Genomic DNA, 16901 nt, shown 5'->3' with positions numbered 1-16901 from the left:
TTCTATTTTTAGCAGAGAAAACAAAGTTGCTCATTTGCCTAGATTTAGGCCAAAGAAAGAGGATGGAATACATACTACTGTATGTGATATTAAATCCTCTTCCTGACATAGAGTGATCAGCCTGAAACTCCAGCCTCAGTGTGTTGGTATTAGACGTCAGATGGGAGGGACTCTCAGCTCCAGAGAACCTCCCAATGACCGTGGCATCATTTGTCTCGCCATCTTTCACTGTTAGGGAATCATAAGGTGCCTCAAGGTCAAAGTCATTAAATGCCAAGTGTATTCTGGAGCCCGGATCTGATTGGATGAGCCAAACACAGTTCATGTTGTTCCCATAGCCTTCTGGGTAATCCGGTGAGAGGACGGTTCCTGAGGGAGCAGTGAAGTTGGACATGCAGGGGACTGTGGGAGGAAGAGAAGTACAAAATCACAGACAGTAACAGACAGAGAGACAGACAATTTTCAGAAAGCATATGAGGGAGGGGAAAGGCATACAGGGAGAGAAATTTTCTGTTAAATATTCATCTCCACAGCGTCATCGGTCATCATGCGCTCCAGGCCATAATAAACTCTGTACTGTCGCCTCAGTGACAGGTCACAATGAAATTTATCAACATCACAGCAGTGCACATGCCACATTTTTTAGTTCAATCCAATGCTGTCATATACCTGAAAATCAATTACAAATAATTCTAACACTTACATATGCATATAGGGATATTTGCAGACCACTGATTGTTGTCTTGGCAGGAGATCGTTTTTTCTCCAATCAGCTCAAACCCAAACTGGCATTCAAATCTCAGGATTCCTCCATTTGAAAAGTTGTCACCTTCTCTTATTCCATAGAGAGGAGTTCCAGGGTCTCCACAACTCTCTTTGTCTATTTCTGGAATGACACAGATTCAAAAGAAGACATGAACAGCAGCATGGTCCCCAAAGACGGCTATAAACAGTCCATGTTGACAGGAATCCTAACCTAAACCGTTACGATCATATGCTATACACTTCAGTCACTGTGAAAAAACAACCCATAAAAAGATAACATGAAAAATGGCAAAAAAAATCCAGCTGCCAAGTAGATGAAACATAAAGTAATTTGATCATTCAGCATGAAAAGAAGAAAAAGAGTAGCACATACCAAAGGAAAACTGAAGAAAGAGCTGGGACTGACATAAAGTGCTCACTACATACAGCCCAGCAATAGAAAACAACTTTACTGAGACAATTTGTGAGTACTGCAGTCACAGAGGTTGCCAAACTTGGTCAAAGTGTTGGGAAAATTTAGTGAAACTAGCTACTTGTTTACAATCATTACTTGATTCTTATTTGCATTATTTACATATCACTTTTGTAATACTTCTATCATCATTTGTTTTTTTTTACAAGATCTTGCCTGTAACCCATGACTGTACAATCTGACAGCAGTAGAGCAGCGGTCCCCAACCTCTGGGCCACGGACCAGTACTGATCTGTGAGTCGTTTGGTACTGGGCTGTGAGAGGTGAGGCTTGGGCGTGAAATTTATGGTTTTCGGGGGTTTTATTGTTATTTTTAAATCGTTTTTATTGTTAACTCAGTTTCCCTGGGTTTTTTCCAATGTGCTATGAATAAATCATCTTTTTTGGCATTGGTTTTATTTTGTTGTATTTATCCGCGACACCTTAAAGGCCGGTCCGTGAAAATATTGTCGGACATAAACCGGTCCGTGGCACAAAAAAGGTTAGGGACCGCGGCAGTAGAGGACACCTTGGGTCACGTGGACGGTACTTTTGAAGTAGTTTTTGGTGTTATGAAGAAACTCAAGGGTGACAAGACACTGTAAACTTTAGACCTTATATCTGCAACTCAGCTTTACACCTGTTACTTCAGTTTTGTCACTTAAGCTAAATTATAAATTAACTGTTTTTGACAGTCAGCACACCGAGTGTTTCTTCCCAGAGTCTGGCCTTAACAACATTTGTGCAACCATGCAGTGCTATCAGTCTCAAATCCTCCGTGGTTATCTTACTGTGTTGTGCAACACTATGTCATGCTACAAGAGCTCATCATCCATTTTGAACAGAAACACACTGCCAACTGAATCTAGTCTTACTCGAAGGTGATTGGCTCTTGTTTCGCTGAGTCAGGCGAATTTCTGAAATGCGTCTGCTTCTCAGTTCATGTAGCCTGGAGCAGATTTTGTATCCCTCTCTTTCTGTTTCCTCCTTCCCCTGAGTTTGCAAGTATTCATGACACATCTTTTTTTTAACATTGACTCTGACCATAAGGTTGGACAGATCCTTCTTCTGATTCTACATAACGGCTCCACTGTGTCACCATAACTCTTTATAATATGTTGTATACGGGATATCAGGAAACATACTTTCTATTTTCCCAGCCTTCCTCTCCTTTAATCCCCTGCTCTGCTTTCCTGTTTTCAGCATTATTTACAGGAGTGGCCCATGGCACGAAGCAAAGGTGTGTGTCTTTTTGAGTGTGTGCGCATTTCTGTGTGTTTCACTGTTGCTGCGAATGTGTGTCTCGGTGTGCGTGCTTGTGATGTATTGCATTAATTTCCATCATGACATCGTCTTTATGAGACCCACAGACTCAACCAATCACAGCCTGCCTAACACACTTGCTTGCACGTGAACACACACACACACACACACACACACACACACACACACACACACGCAAAGACACCTAGCGAAGGAATTGAGAACAAATTACTTTGGAGAGAAAGCGGCACGCTGTCGGAACATTCCTGTATTGCTACTGCTTTTCTTCCTCACATGCACGCACGCACGCACACACACACACACACACACACACACACACACACACACACACACACACACACACACACAGTACAGTACATGCATGCAACACACAGAGACTTAAACAAACCCAATCCCCCATATGCAGTCAGTGTCTTCCTTTGCATCATACACACCGATACACACACCGACACACACACACACACACACACACACACACACACACACACACACACACACACACACACATAATCATATTGTGCTTGTAACAACAAGGCTGACAGATTCACAAAGGGGATTAGACTCCTCAAAGAGTATCTAAGAGTGTGAGTGAATATGTAACTTCTACATTATGTCTGGATTGCACATTTAGCTAAATTCCAATTCACACCATATTGTCCACAAAAATACATACCCTGATGAGGTACAACAATAAAACCAGTGGCAAAAAAGAGTGAATAACACAGATCAAACCTTTCGTCCAGGCATTTACTGTAGGTTGATGTTAACTGTACAAGTAACTCCCATCTAAACACATGCCTGCAGCCAGCAAAACACCATAAAAAAGATCCATAGGTGTTACTCAGGTTCTGTAAGAACACGAGTCCCATCCCTAGAGGTCCTGTATCCATGACCTTGTGGGTCAGAGTCATTTTGGTGTGACAAGTATGACCTACACAGTATTAAGCAGGTGGTTTCCATCTTCTTTGGTAAATACAGGCACGTACAGACACACAGGCACACATAAAAGGGTAGTGTGCAAAATACACTACCTATTCCATATCTGAAAGAATAAGCTAATAGATTTTGGAAGGGATAATGAGACTGAGGGAAAAACTTTATTGGCTGTTTCTCTTTTGTGACAACTGTAAAATGTGCTTTAAGGCTTTGTTGCTAATGGTGAATGAATGCGTAATGTATCATATGCATAATCTAATCTCTGCAAACTGTTTCTTTCAACTGGAGGCTGCCGCTGTTCTGCTATAACAGAGGTCACAAAATAAGAGCATTAAACCCATTAAACCACAACAAATAATAATCCAAGGCAGCTTTTATAGCAACGGAAAAGAGAGGTATTGAATGGAAAGTCTATTAGTACTCTCAAACAGGTTTGCAATGTGAAGAAGAAATGAGAAATTCAGCCCGTCTAATTAGCGTGTACTTGTCTGATTCTGTGACCTAAAGGGAGTGGCTCAAATTGACTTGTTCACACTGTAGACATCAGCGAGGATGCGCTGTTGAATAAAAATGATCTCATTTATTACACTCACAATACTGACATTCTTTTCCGCCTCTCTCAGGTTCCAAACCAGGCCACCGAGGAGCTTTTGAGGATTGATTTGATGGGAGATGTGTATAAGAAAGACATCAATTTTCTGTTCTCATTAAAACACACAATCTATGTCAGCGCTTCTTACACAACGTGCACAAAATGTTTCCTATTCAATTGTGTAACTTTCAAATACCAGTAAATCTCACTAAATTGGACTTCAGGATGACAAATAACAACTGGGGTGCATTCTTTGATCTTAACACATTATGGTGCAGAAATGTATCACTTCAGCCAGCTGTAAAAACGCCTCGGCAACCCACCCACATCCTGCCTCATGACCTTGTAATGATCATCAGTGAGCTTCAGAAAGACTCCTGCAATCATCTATGTAGAAAAAAAAAATACAGACCACTGAACGAGACATGTTGCACATATTGCAGAGGCATTTTTGTCAATAATGCTTTAGAGATGTTTGGTTACTTCTCTCCATCTGGAAACATCATCCCACAAAGTCTAAAAGAACAAATCTGAACAGCAAAATAATAAATAATAATAATAAATGAATAAATAATAATAAAATAAAAGTGAACGCGCAACAGCCGTCAAGTACACAGTATCAAATCAAACCAGAAGTGCAAACCAAGGTTGCCGAGTCTATAAAGCACCGTTTTCTAAATCTCGCTTCTGTTTAAAGTAAAAGCAAAGAGCTTAATGAGCTCTAAAAACCATCTGGAGCTCCTCCTCAATCAGTTACTTCATGACCAGCGAGGGCCAAAATTACATCTTGTAAGTAAACATTGCGAAATCAGTCTGTGTCTGTTTATTCTAACTTAGCATTTAGAGAATCCTGTGGACAGGGAAACTGACATCTGAAACCACCATCGAGCAAAACAACTCTTCGCTCATTGTGCCTGCTCAGTTACCCAATGCCATGCCTAATTTGAAATATATATAATTTATTAAGTCTTAATGTGAGAAACAATTAAATGCCTTGTAAATTTGGATGGAATGATCAGCATATGTAGCATTTCAATGCCACTGCCTGGACTGAAGATTACATGAGTCAATAATTCATGAATAGAAAATGAAATACGCTTTACAGAGTCGTGATTAGGTAAGCCCTGCCCTTCACGAGTTACCTCGGGAATGCATACGCTTACAAAAAAAGAAAAAAGTAAAAAATGCATCTAGCTTTGACTCACTACTCCAATACTCAGCTTACTGACTGTAAAATTGAACCACGTTTCTGGTTATGTTGCAAATAAATATTTCATGAATTTGTATTTTATGGTCCCTCTGCCGCTCTCAATGAATGCTGTTTCATCCGGTATGATCAAGAGGGTCCTTCTCAATACCTGAACTATGTACAGTGGAACTGAAATACAACAGGCTCTGCAAGATCCAGTGTAGCTTTTGTTATTCTTGGAAATACTGTGTCCACCAGTAAACAATATCCATAAGATAATTCGGTTTATCTGTCAGGCATCGTTGCAAAGTCCCTCCCTCTTTCTCACTCTCCATTTAGAATAACTGTGCAATCTGATTAGTCCATAAACAGTTCTCATGCATCTATCCAGGTTGCACAGAAAAAAAAAAAACCCAGACTGCTTCAAGCTGAAGAGAAAAAGATGAAGAGGACTTGGCAAAGCATGGCAGGGTTAACACAGGAAATGTATTATAGATAGAGGTAAAGAGTAGTGTATTAGACAAACCTGCTGTCACACTTAAAAATGCATGGAAGCACAAAGACAGACAGAGATGAATTCATCACTGACAGCCATACATTGCTGTCTCTCTGTCTCTCTCAGCACACACATACATTAAGGATCCGACGAATCAAGGGTCATTGTGCCATAAAAATCCACCTTGACATCCTTCCCTCCAATAAAGCACATCACATATTAAAAACCATAAAGAGCAGATGAAAAAGCTAAAATAAAAACCTCAAAAGTAACGGCTGACATTATGGCTCAGTGATGAGATTGTGTTTAAGGCAGAATAGAGCAGAAAAACAGCAGCCTGTACACTCAAAGTCAAGTATGGGAATATCAGCGTTGATGTTTTTAGTCTTTCCTGTGCAGTATTAGCAGATAAGCTAATAGCGCACTGCGATAAACCTGGCAACACCTAACTACAGTAGAGAAAAAAAACAAAACATTTGTCATGACATTAACACCATTTCACCCTTTTTTTCAGCTGGCCACGAAGCAGGCACTTGATGTTTATGCTGCACTTCTCAAGTCTGCTAGATCGGTATTATATAACACAGGATGATGGGATAATGCGAGAATGATGCATTTAAAAAAGCTGGAGCTGGGGGGGGGATGACTCATCGCTGGAAACTAATTCTCAAAATCACCATTCAGATGTGTTTGTATGAAAAATGATTCAAATATTTGCACTTTTTGTTCTTTTAAGGTCACCATACATTTAAAAAAATCCATACACACAGATTTCTGTACTGTGTTTATGGACACAAAACTGGTAATACAGATTACTTGCTCAAAATTAATACACAGTCCAAATCAGAGTTTTCCTGGCTCAGAATTCATTGTTAGAAGTGAATACTGGTGATTACAAAGGCATAACACACCTGGTAATCAATTTAATAGTCACATTCCTTATCAAAACACTCATTTAGTGAGTTGAAGGCAAGCAAGAGCCAATACCTTTTTTCAAATGGTAAGAATCAGCGAGTACTCCAAAGCGGACCAGAGGGTATCCTCTGTGTGGAGTGTTGACTGCTGCATCAATCCAATTGGCATCTGGTGGGTTTAAATTATAAAAAGCAATGCTGGTACTCTCAAATCTCATTCAGTACTTAAAAGCTCAAAACTAAGATGAAGTGGTGGTGACGCTTGAATGGTGAAGCCCCTCTGCTGTCATACAAAGAATCTTAAAAGGCTTTGCAGCCAAAGCCGGTCGGAGCGGGCACGCTCCGTTTTGCGTAACTATTTTTAAATCCAGTAGCACTGCAACCACGTAAGCTAGCGCAATAATTTTCTTTGCATATGAAACCAGAGGAGTTGCACTTACATCTTATGCCATCAGCTTGTCCTAGGTCACAGTTTCCTTCCACATATGGCTTTGCAAAAATTGCATAAAAAGCACTTGCAGCAACAAAAACATAATATTCCAGAAACACGCTTTGCCGATCCGATCAGCTGTTCGTAACACTTCCTATGTCCATCAGCCCGAACTATCGCATGTCCACCATGACCCGCCGAAGCCGGAAGTGACGTCATTTTGCAGAAATGTAGTTTTTTACCATCAGGGCCTTATGAGCCTGTACTGGTGTTTTTAAAAGTTATGTTTGACTTTATGACTTTCTGTGTCATTTCTGGTATGGTTAGGACTCATATTGCACAGCTGGAAATAGTTTATTTTGATGCACATGCTGTTTTTTTTTTGCAAATTTGCACTATAATATTTATTTTCCATCTCATGAAGCCAAGAAGATAATTCAGTACAGTTTTTTTCTTCTGTGTTGTGGTAATTCTATTTGGAAAAAAACACATATTCATATTTTCAATATTAGTCAGACAGTTGAAACAATATGATTTATTCATCAGTCTTATCCACCAAAAAGAAGAAACTCATCAACACTGCCGAAAGTAATGAACTTCAGTGACATTCAATTTTTAATCCATAGAGTTTAAGGTTTAATGTGATTGTCCCACCCTTGCAGGTATAACATCTTCAACTCATGGATTTTCACAAGGTGTAGGACTGTATTTATGGGAACTTTTGACCATTTTTCGAAAGGTGTATTACTGAGGCTAGACACTGATGTTGGCAAAAGGCCTGGCTTGCAATCTGTGCTCTAATTCATCAAAAGATGTTCTGTCATGTTGAGGTCAGGACTCTGTACAAGCCAGTCAAGTTCTTCCACACCAAACTCACTCATCCATGTCTTTATGGACCTTGCTTTTTGCACTGATACAATCATGTTGCAAGAGAAAAAGGGCCAACTGTTCCCACAAAATTGGGAGCATGAAATAGTCCAAAATGAGGAATGTTTGAGGCACATTGATCTTTCAGAAGCAACTTTTTCTGCCAATCAAACTAGGAAGGGTTATGAGGGCATTTCCAAATGATTTGAAGTCTATCATTCCACAATGAGAAAGATTACTGAGAAGTAGAAAACATTGCAGATAACTGCCAATCTTCTTGGGAGTGACTGTCCCAGCAAATTCACCCCAAGGTCAGATTGTGCAGCGCTCAGAGAAATTGCCAAAAATGTAAAGTATAGACTTTACAGGCCTAGGATGGTAAATCTTAAAGTTCGTGAGAGAACAATTAGAAAAAGACTGAACACACCCTCTTAGATGAACCTTGGCTAGATGTAGAACAAGCACTCTGCAATAATCTAGAGATCTCAGACCTACCATTTATCAGCTCAAACATCCAACGACATGAATGCTTTAAAAGCATCAACATCAGCTCTTCTCTGACAGCATGGTGGGAGTTTCTAAAATTGACGGCGTCTTCATTAATCCCATGCAAACGTACACCTATCTGGAACAACCCTGACATATTACAAAACAATAATATGATAAACTTTTCAGATTGGAGTGATAAAGGAATCAAATATTTAGAACATATACTAGAAGGAACAGAATTTATTTCATTTGACGGACTAGTTACACAATATGGGATCAACAAGAAAAGATTTTTAGAATATCAACAAATTAAATCCATAGTAAAAAAGAAATTTAAACCGGGTCAAGTTGAACTACAAACACCACCAAGTGTGGTTCAATTTCTTACTCTTAAACCCCCCAAATTACTATCCAAAATATACGGAATGCTTTCTAAAACAGATGAATCAATATCACTTCCTATTGCAAAATGGGAAGCGGATTTATCAGTTAACTTAGACCTAAACTTCTGGTCTCAGATTTGCTTAAAAACCTTTCATCTAATTAGAAATCCCAGTCTTCAATTAATTCAATACAAAATATTACATAGAGTGCACTATACAGGTCATCGGATGTTCAAGATGGGCTTTACGTCTACCAACAACTGCTCACACTGCCAAACCAATTCACCGGACAATTATATCCACGCTCTTTGGTTCTGTCCACCAGTTCAGAAGTTTTGGCGCGAGATATGTGAAGGCTTATCGAAGTGTCTGAAATGTAACATTCCAACTTCCCCCTTAGTGTGTTTGTTGGGCAGCTTAGATAATGTCACTTCAGAAAAGAATATCGCCCATATGGTTTTCACTGCCCTATGCATAGCCAAGAAAACTGTCCTCATGAACTGGAAAAATAAAAATAATCTTAATTCTAACCAATATAGAAATTATCTATTAGATTACATTAGTCTTGACACAGCCTCTGCCACCACATCAGATCAATTGCTCTGGGCACCTTTGATCAGCTCCATCACCTAGTGGGGGTGGGGGGTCATAGTTTGGTCCCGCCTTCACTGTTGCGATTGGTGTGGGGGCAGGGACAGGCTTAGGGCGTCGGGGGGTTCCCCGGAGGCATCTTCCTTGGGGGGCTCAACCCGGGGTAGCGGTCATGTCCGGTTAGGGGCTCTGTTGGCTCTCAGGTGACTGTTTCCTCGCGGCTGCGTGCAGCGGGGCTAGGGGAGGGTCTGTGCTGACGGACGTGGGTTACTGACCTGGTAGCCTGGCTGCCCCTGGGTGGGTCCGGGATGGGCGTGAGGTTCTGGGGGTGCTCCGTCTCTGGGCTGGGACCCGGACCGGGCCTCGGGGGCTTGGGTCCTGGTTGGTGTGTTGCCGGGGTTGTGGGCGGGTGGGTGCATGGGGGCCCGGCCCTGGAGCAGGGTGCCGCCGGTGCATCGAGCCACCTGGGGGGCTCTTCAACTGGTGGGGGAGATTGTCACATCTTGCAGGAGCTTTCCTCTCCTCAGGAGCTCCCTCTGCAGGAGGGGGAGATACAGGAGAGGTGGAGGAAGATCTCAGCCTGGGTGTTTATTGTCTTATGTAGTCTGGAAGATGAGTGGATGGTGGGGTGGGTGCAGTTTTCTCTGTGGTGGGGTTGGGTGGACTGTCCCGGGCTCTGTGGGGCCGGGCGGCGCTGCTGCACTGGGCCCCGGTCTGGATGGGCCTGGGCCCCCTTTCCCTGGCGGGTCGCGGAGTGTGGGGGTGCCTACTGGGGTCAGCGGGGGAGCTGGCCCCAGGGAGGGGTCACTTGCCCCTCCCTTCCTTCCCTCCCCATCTCCAGCTGCCTCCCTCTTCCCGCTCCACCACAACCACCCACACATGCAGGGCCTTGGAGTAGGGGTATGTCACCAGGGTGCAGAGGAGGCTACCCCCCTCTGTCCCCTTCTGGCTGCCTCTGCCTCAATTTTATCCCACAACTTAGACATTCACATTACTCACACTCTCATTACACATACATATAGGATCTTGGGGGTGGGCACGATACACGGAGTCCAAAGTACCATCAGGGTGTACACCCCACCCCTGGCATCGTTGCCCACCTCTCAATTTTAAATACACATAGACATTGAGGGCTAGCAGGAGGGACCATGCGCTTACCTGCTGCTCTCTGGCAGGTAGCTCCAAGCCCTCCTGGGTTTTAAATGCACCTTAAAACACACATGCATCAACATTACAATGAGCGGGTGGAGGGAGGTTCGGAGTCTTCTCTCACCCCCGTTCTCTGCGACCTGCTGGAGCAGGGGGGCTAGGAGGAGGAGTTGGCCGTCCGACTGCGGTCTGGAGTGTGGAGCCTTCCTGCTGCTGCGGAGTCGGGGCGGTCTGCCTCCCCCCACCGCAGGGAAAAGGGAAACACCACCTGGGTCTGGGTGCAGTTCCCCCCTCCAGGGGCGGGGGCACCTAGACCCGGTTTGTAGAGTATGCTTGGGGAGTGTGATCGTGTGTACAACGTCTTTTTATGTCTGTCTCCACGTTGGTTGAGTGTGGAGTAAGTGCATATGAGAGCATGAGGGTGGGAATGGATGTTTGTATCTGTGTGTGCCTGTATGTCTGTGTCTATATGTCAGGTTGGGTGTCAGGCACCACCTCTCTGGGGACATCTCAGGCCCTCCAAGGTTTGGAGGCCTATCTCCCCCTACCACCACTTCCCCTGCCAGTGGCGGACTCCCTCAGACATCGGTGCGTTGGTGGTTCTTTGTGTCTGGGGGTGGGCGTCCAGGTACACACCGGCTCACTCCTTGGCGGCCGCTTATCGGGGCCTGGAGCCTGGGGCTCGCTCGGGCCACTTCGGAGGTGGGGTGCCCCCGGCCTCTCGGCCTGGGGCTCGGTCACTCAGGCGCAGCTGGCTGCCGGCGGAGCTCACGGGCGCGTCACTGCAACTCCCCCTGGCTTCTGCTCCGCGGCTGCTGAGTGAGCCCTCATCTGGGACTCTCCTCAGCTCTTTCCGGGACAGTGGCGCAGCTGCCCCTCTGTTGGTCTTCCTTGGTCTCTTGTGTTCTGGGGCCTCTGGATGTCTGGAGTTTTGATCTCCTCCACACCTGCTTCATGCCCTGGAGGACGGGGCTGTGCCCCCCCCCCCCCCCCCCACCCCCACCCCACACCCTCTAGCAGATTATTACATGAAGGAACCTTTTAAAAAACAAAAAACAAGCGCGTCCATGCTCACAGGTGTACACACGGGTGATCACACCCACAAACTACACCCTTTTTGGCTCCTACCTCAAAGCACACTGTGTTCTGTTGATCTTATGTGCTGCACAATAATGTTTAACATTTAGTATTTACTGTCATATTCCCATATATCATTGTGATGTTGTTTATTCTATTACTCTTGTTCTCTTCTGCTTGCTTTCTTTTTTCTTTCTCAGCAGGTGACCCAGGTGATTGATATATGCATTTTTTTTTCTCTGCCCGTTCTGTTGGTTTTTGTCTTTTGCCCTTCTCCCCCGTCCCTCTTCTCAGCTGTTTCTCTTTCCCTCTTTCTTTCTCCCCTTCTTTCCCCCAGTCAAGTCTGTCCCGTATTCAGTAAGTGAAAATAAAATAAACAATAAAAGGTGAATCAAATGGACCATTACGGCAAGGCTGGGATGGTCAGTTTGGTAAAGTAAATCCGTTGGGCATCTTTCTTTGCCTTTAGACAACAATTCTGAGGGCAAAAGAGCCAAACGGGACAGGCCAAAAAAAAAAAAAAAAAAAAAAGAAAAAAAAAAAAAAAGAAAAAGACTGAACAAATATGGCTTGTTTGGAAGTTAGAAAGCCTTTCTCTAGAAAGAAAACGGCAGCACCGCTTAGGTTTGCAAAGTTGCACACAGCATATCAGCACAAACTCCTCATCAACTGTCAAGCACCGTGGTGTAGGGGTGATGATTTCAGCTTGTTTTGCAGCCACAGGACTTGAGGACCTTGCAATCATTGAGCAAAAATTCCTTGGTATACCAAATTATCAAGAGTTAAACGTGAGACCATCTATCTGACAGCTAAAGCTCTGCCAAAACCAGGTTATGAACAACACAATGATCCCAAGCACAGCACCAAATCTACAGCATAACTGAAAATGAAAAGAATCAATACATTGCAATGGCTCAGTTAGCGTCCAGATCGCAACATGGATGAAATGCCGGGGTGGGACCTTAACACTGTGTGCTTTCTTTTTACCATGACTGTGTATCAATTGCCCTACTGAAACAAATACATAAATATGCCAATACATTATATCCTCAACCCAATTTTCACTGTTATGCCGATGACACCCAGCTCTACCTTTCTTCTAAACCCAATTCATCCCTCTCACCTACCTCCCTCTCAAACTGTCTTATTGAAATTAGATCCTGGTTCTCCTCCAATTTTCTCAAACTTAACAGTAAGTAAAACTGAAGTTTCACTTGTTGGTACACCATCTATCTTAACCAAATCCCACAGTTTTTCCATTAACATGTTAAGAGTTTGGGTGTCATACTTGATAATACTCTTTCATTCCAGTCTCACATTAATTACATAACCCGGTCTGCTTACTTCCACTTAAGTAATATTAACCGACTCCGTCCCTTACTTACTCCCCATGCTGCTGCCATCCTTGTCCATAGTCTTATTACGTCCCGTATTGATTACTGTACCGGTAATTCCCTCCTATTTGGTCTCCCTAAAAGGTCCCTTCATAAACTCCAACTTCTTCAAAATTCTGCAGCTCGGGTCATAACTTGCACTCTGTTAAGAGCTCATATTACCCCAGTTCTTCAGCAGCGTCACTGGTTGTCCATAGAAGCCAGGATAAATTTTAAAATCTTACTTCTAACATACAAGTGTATCCATAAATCTGATCCTTCATATTTGTGTGACCTGCTCCATATCACCACTGTTTCCCGCCCTCTCAGATCATCAGCTGCTATTCAGCTCATGATAAATGTATATATCCACAGAGCAGACAGGAACTCATTGAAACGTTAATGTGAACAATGTCGATAATGTCGCAATGCTGCCTTAAATCAATAGCTGTGACATGCCATAGTTTATAATTGACTGAAAGACTGGTGTAAAGTCAGGCTTAACTTCTAAATGTGGGGGACATAACTGCGTTCTCACTGTCATGCTGCAGGGACTCGCAAAAAGCAAGGTGAGGTTAGGTAAATCATAAAATTTTAGGTTGAACACTTGGTTTAAGGTTAGAGTATAGTAAACTGGAGTAATGGTTAGTGTCAGTCTCCAGGGGTTTATGTAAGTAAATACAATGTCCAATAGTGGTGTGAAGTGATGGGAACTCAGCTGTGTGTGTGAGTTTGTACGTGTGTGTGATTTGTATGCTCTGCAGTAGGAGTGGAGTCAAAGTGTTCCCAGGTCGGTGACCTTGGCTTTAATAATAGATGAATGGTGACAAGAAAAAGAGAGGGACACAGGCAGAGACCACGAGAAAGAGAAAAGCAGAAACACAGAGATAGACAGGGAGGGAATGAGTGCAAAAGAAAAAAAGATGCAGGGCTGGTCATTTGACAGACAACAGAGCAGAGAAGGGGTGTCTGATACAGGAAATGGGAGAAGCAAAAAGAGCAGAAAGGAGGAGAAGCAGGGAAACTAAACAACAGTGCATTAGAGAACAACTGACAGAGAAAATGTTGTGATTTCAAAAAGAAGGGAATGAGAGGATGGTGGATAGATAGATGGCTAATAAGGAAAAATGAGACAGAGGGAAAAGGGGAAGAGAGGGAGAATGTGAGGAGCGAGAGGGGTGAGTGACTTGCTGGTAGAGCTTCGTTGGCTTACTGATGGAGGACCTGTCTGACACACACACACACACACTAACAGAAACCCACATACACGCATTGTTAGTGTGGCTTTACAGAAAGGCTGGAGTTACTGATAATGTTTATATTTCATAGCCAAGGTCTACGGGATATGTCTATGTACTCTACAAACACACACACAGTGTGCCCCTTTTTTTTTCTTTTTTTTTTACATCTCAGGCAAGTACCCACCTTTATATTAAATCTTGTGGGTGATGGAGCCGGCACTCTGAGACAAACACATTTATCTTGTACTGAGAATTGGCGCTTTTCATGGTTTGGGGGTTTGAGCAAAAAGAAAAAGAAAAAAAAGTAATATTTAAAGTACTTTTTTGTAGGTTTTGACAATCTAAGAATGTCAAACACATTTACATAAGTATGATGTAGATGTAATTAAAGGGGGCACACTTAAAAGTCTAATAACAGTACAGTAGATGTTGAGCAGCAAGCAGTCCTTTCTTACATAATATGCTGAGGATTCCTTAAATTGTACATTTATGCTATTTTTTTAAGCTGAACTATAAAAAGTAAACTTGGCATCACTCCCTGGTAAGCAAACAAAGTGACTAAATAGCTAACATAGTTTAACAAAGACACCCCCCCCCCAAAAAAAAGAAAAAAAGAAAAAAACCCTCAAATATTTAAAGAAAAATCCTTCAAACTAAAAATTATATCATTTATTAGGCAAATAACAAACTGAATTTGTGTTTTACCCAAATTTGAGCTCACACACTGGACTTCAATGAGAAGTCCGAAATTAATCAAGCATAACACTCAACCACTAAAACCAATTTTTGTGTTAAGGACTGCAAGTAAATAACTGTAATTTGGCATCTCAATCAAAAAAATAATAACGAGCTTCATTTTTCTTTTTTTTTCAGCTTTTTAATAAAACAGTAAATTTTAAACTTGATGGATAACAGCATTAATTATATTTTAGCATTAAAAATACTACCTTGATTAAAGAGCTTGTGCACACTGGTGAATTAGCCAATACAGAAACATAAAAATGATTTTGATAATTATGAGGAATTTTAATTGGAGTAGCAGTGTCATAAACCTTACACCGGGTGGTATGGTCCCCACAGCGCATACAGTCTCTTATTGCTTTTCAAAGAACATAAAAGCCAACATAGCTGTGATAAGGTCATTGTGACACAAAATAACAAAACCTGATAACATCAAAATACAAATGCATGGCTTTTGACAGTGAATACGCTCTAACAACACTGCATTGGTCTTCCACGTATTGTGCAGAATAATCTTGCTGTGTACTACTGGGTACAGATTAAGAAAGAAAATCCAGCTCTCATGCCAATGCAATGAAGCAATATTATAAGCATGGGTGCATTTAGATGGTGGCTCTCTCCATTAGCTTTTCTATTGATCTCTATGGTGAAATCACTCAGGAGAAATTAATGGGCATATGCACAATTATCATTGAGACAGGAACCTTATGTCCTTCATAAAGGTGATATGATTTCAAGTTCGTTTTTAAACTTTTTAATATTACCTGCGCATTGTATTATTTGCTTAAAAAATTGCCACCAATACATTTGTTATTTGCAGAGTTACTTTAAGAAAGACAGATCTGCAGTATTTCATTATTTTCTATTTTAATCATTTTGATGTTATGTCTTTTTAATCACTGTGTTTTCAGTATATCATTTGAACTTCACAATGAAACTCAAGGAGCATAAAGGGCAGAGATATATCAAAACAAGTGTCATTGTCACACCCCTTTTGGAACTTGCTGCATTACCAGACTCAGCACTGTGACCTCATTATGACAATAAATCCGCAGATGATGACACCTAAATGAGGTACACAAAGTTCATTTCTGCAGCAAAGCTCCCCTCTCTATGTTTCATGTACTGTGATCAAATGAAAACTACATCCATCACACAGGAAACTTTGGAAAGGTTAATATTTTTAGTTTGGCAGGAGCTGATTCGACAGAACAGAAAAACACTTTGTTCCTAACTGATATTAAGAAGAAGGTCATGCGTTGCTAGACAAGCATTTATTTTTAAAGCAGACCAATGCATCTACAAAGATGTTCTGTTTGATCAAGATAAGTCATCGCTTAAAGGGATTAACAATGAGACATCTCAAGAAGCCAAACTTTTCAACTTTTTTGGAATTTTGACAGAAATAAAATTTCCACTGCACAGCGTAGTGAAAAATGAAGACAAAACTCCCACAGAAATCTAACCTGATATCATCCCGGGATGTTTGAAGCATCAGGATCATCCTCAGACTATAATACCCTCAAAACTTGGATGATAATGTTGAGAGCTAAGACGCACTCAGACTACTTTTGAAGCCATCCACAAATACACAAGTCGTCTGTCGACTGATTTAAGATCCCCTCATTAGGTATTTGTTAGCTTATCAAAACACAAGCTGCTGAGCAGTAAAACCCCTGGGTGTACTGAATGAGTGAGAAATTCTAGGATTTATTGCCAATGAATTTAAATTTCAATTGCAAAATAAACTGTTATTCCTTTGTTCAGTCATACAAGTCAAGATTGAACACATAAGACACATAAGAACCGTTAGTTAGTGCCTAGAAAAGCAAAATTAAAATGCATTTAAAATTAAGTGGAAACCTATAAGAACAAAATCCAAGTACATTAGATGTGTATATCAAATAAGTAGAATCAGACAGATATAGACAGG

The 16901-nt window shown here is 41.9% G+C and overlaps 1 protein-coding gene across 2 annotated transcripts in view; it reads right to left on the bottom strand.

Moving 5' to 3' along the window:
* Positions 1-16901, bottom strand: part of csmd3b (CUB and Sushi multiple domains 3b) — a 403942-nt gene that overhangs the window by 99770 nt on the left and 287271 nt on the right. For both annotated transcript variants that reach the window (XM_026157423.1, XM_026157424.1), the window contains 2 exons: positions 704-886; positions 76-402 (listed from right to left, as the gene is read on the bottom strand). In XM_026157423.1, coding sequence (XP_026013208.1) covers positions 76-402; positions 704-886 — 510 coding nt within the window. The remainder of the gene's footprint in view (positions 1-75; positions 403-703; positions 887-16901) is intronic.

The sequence above is a fragment of the Astatotilapia calliptera genome, chromosome 22, assembly GCF_900246225.1.
Source record: "Astatotilapia calliptera chromosome 22, fAstCal1.2, whole genome shotgun sequence".
Lineage (NCBI taxonomy): Eukaryota > Metazoa > Chordata > Actinopteri > Cichliformes > Cichlidae > Astatotilapia > Astatotilapia calliptera.
This window is presented reverse-complemented; position numbering and strand designations above follow the sequence as displayed.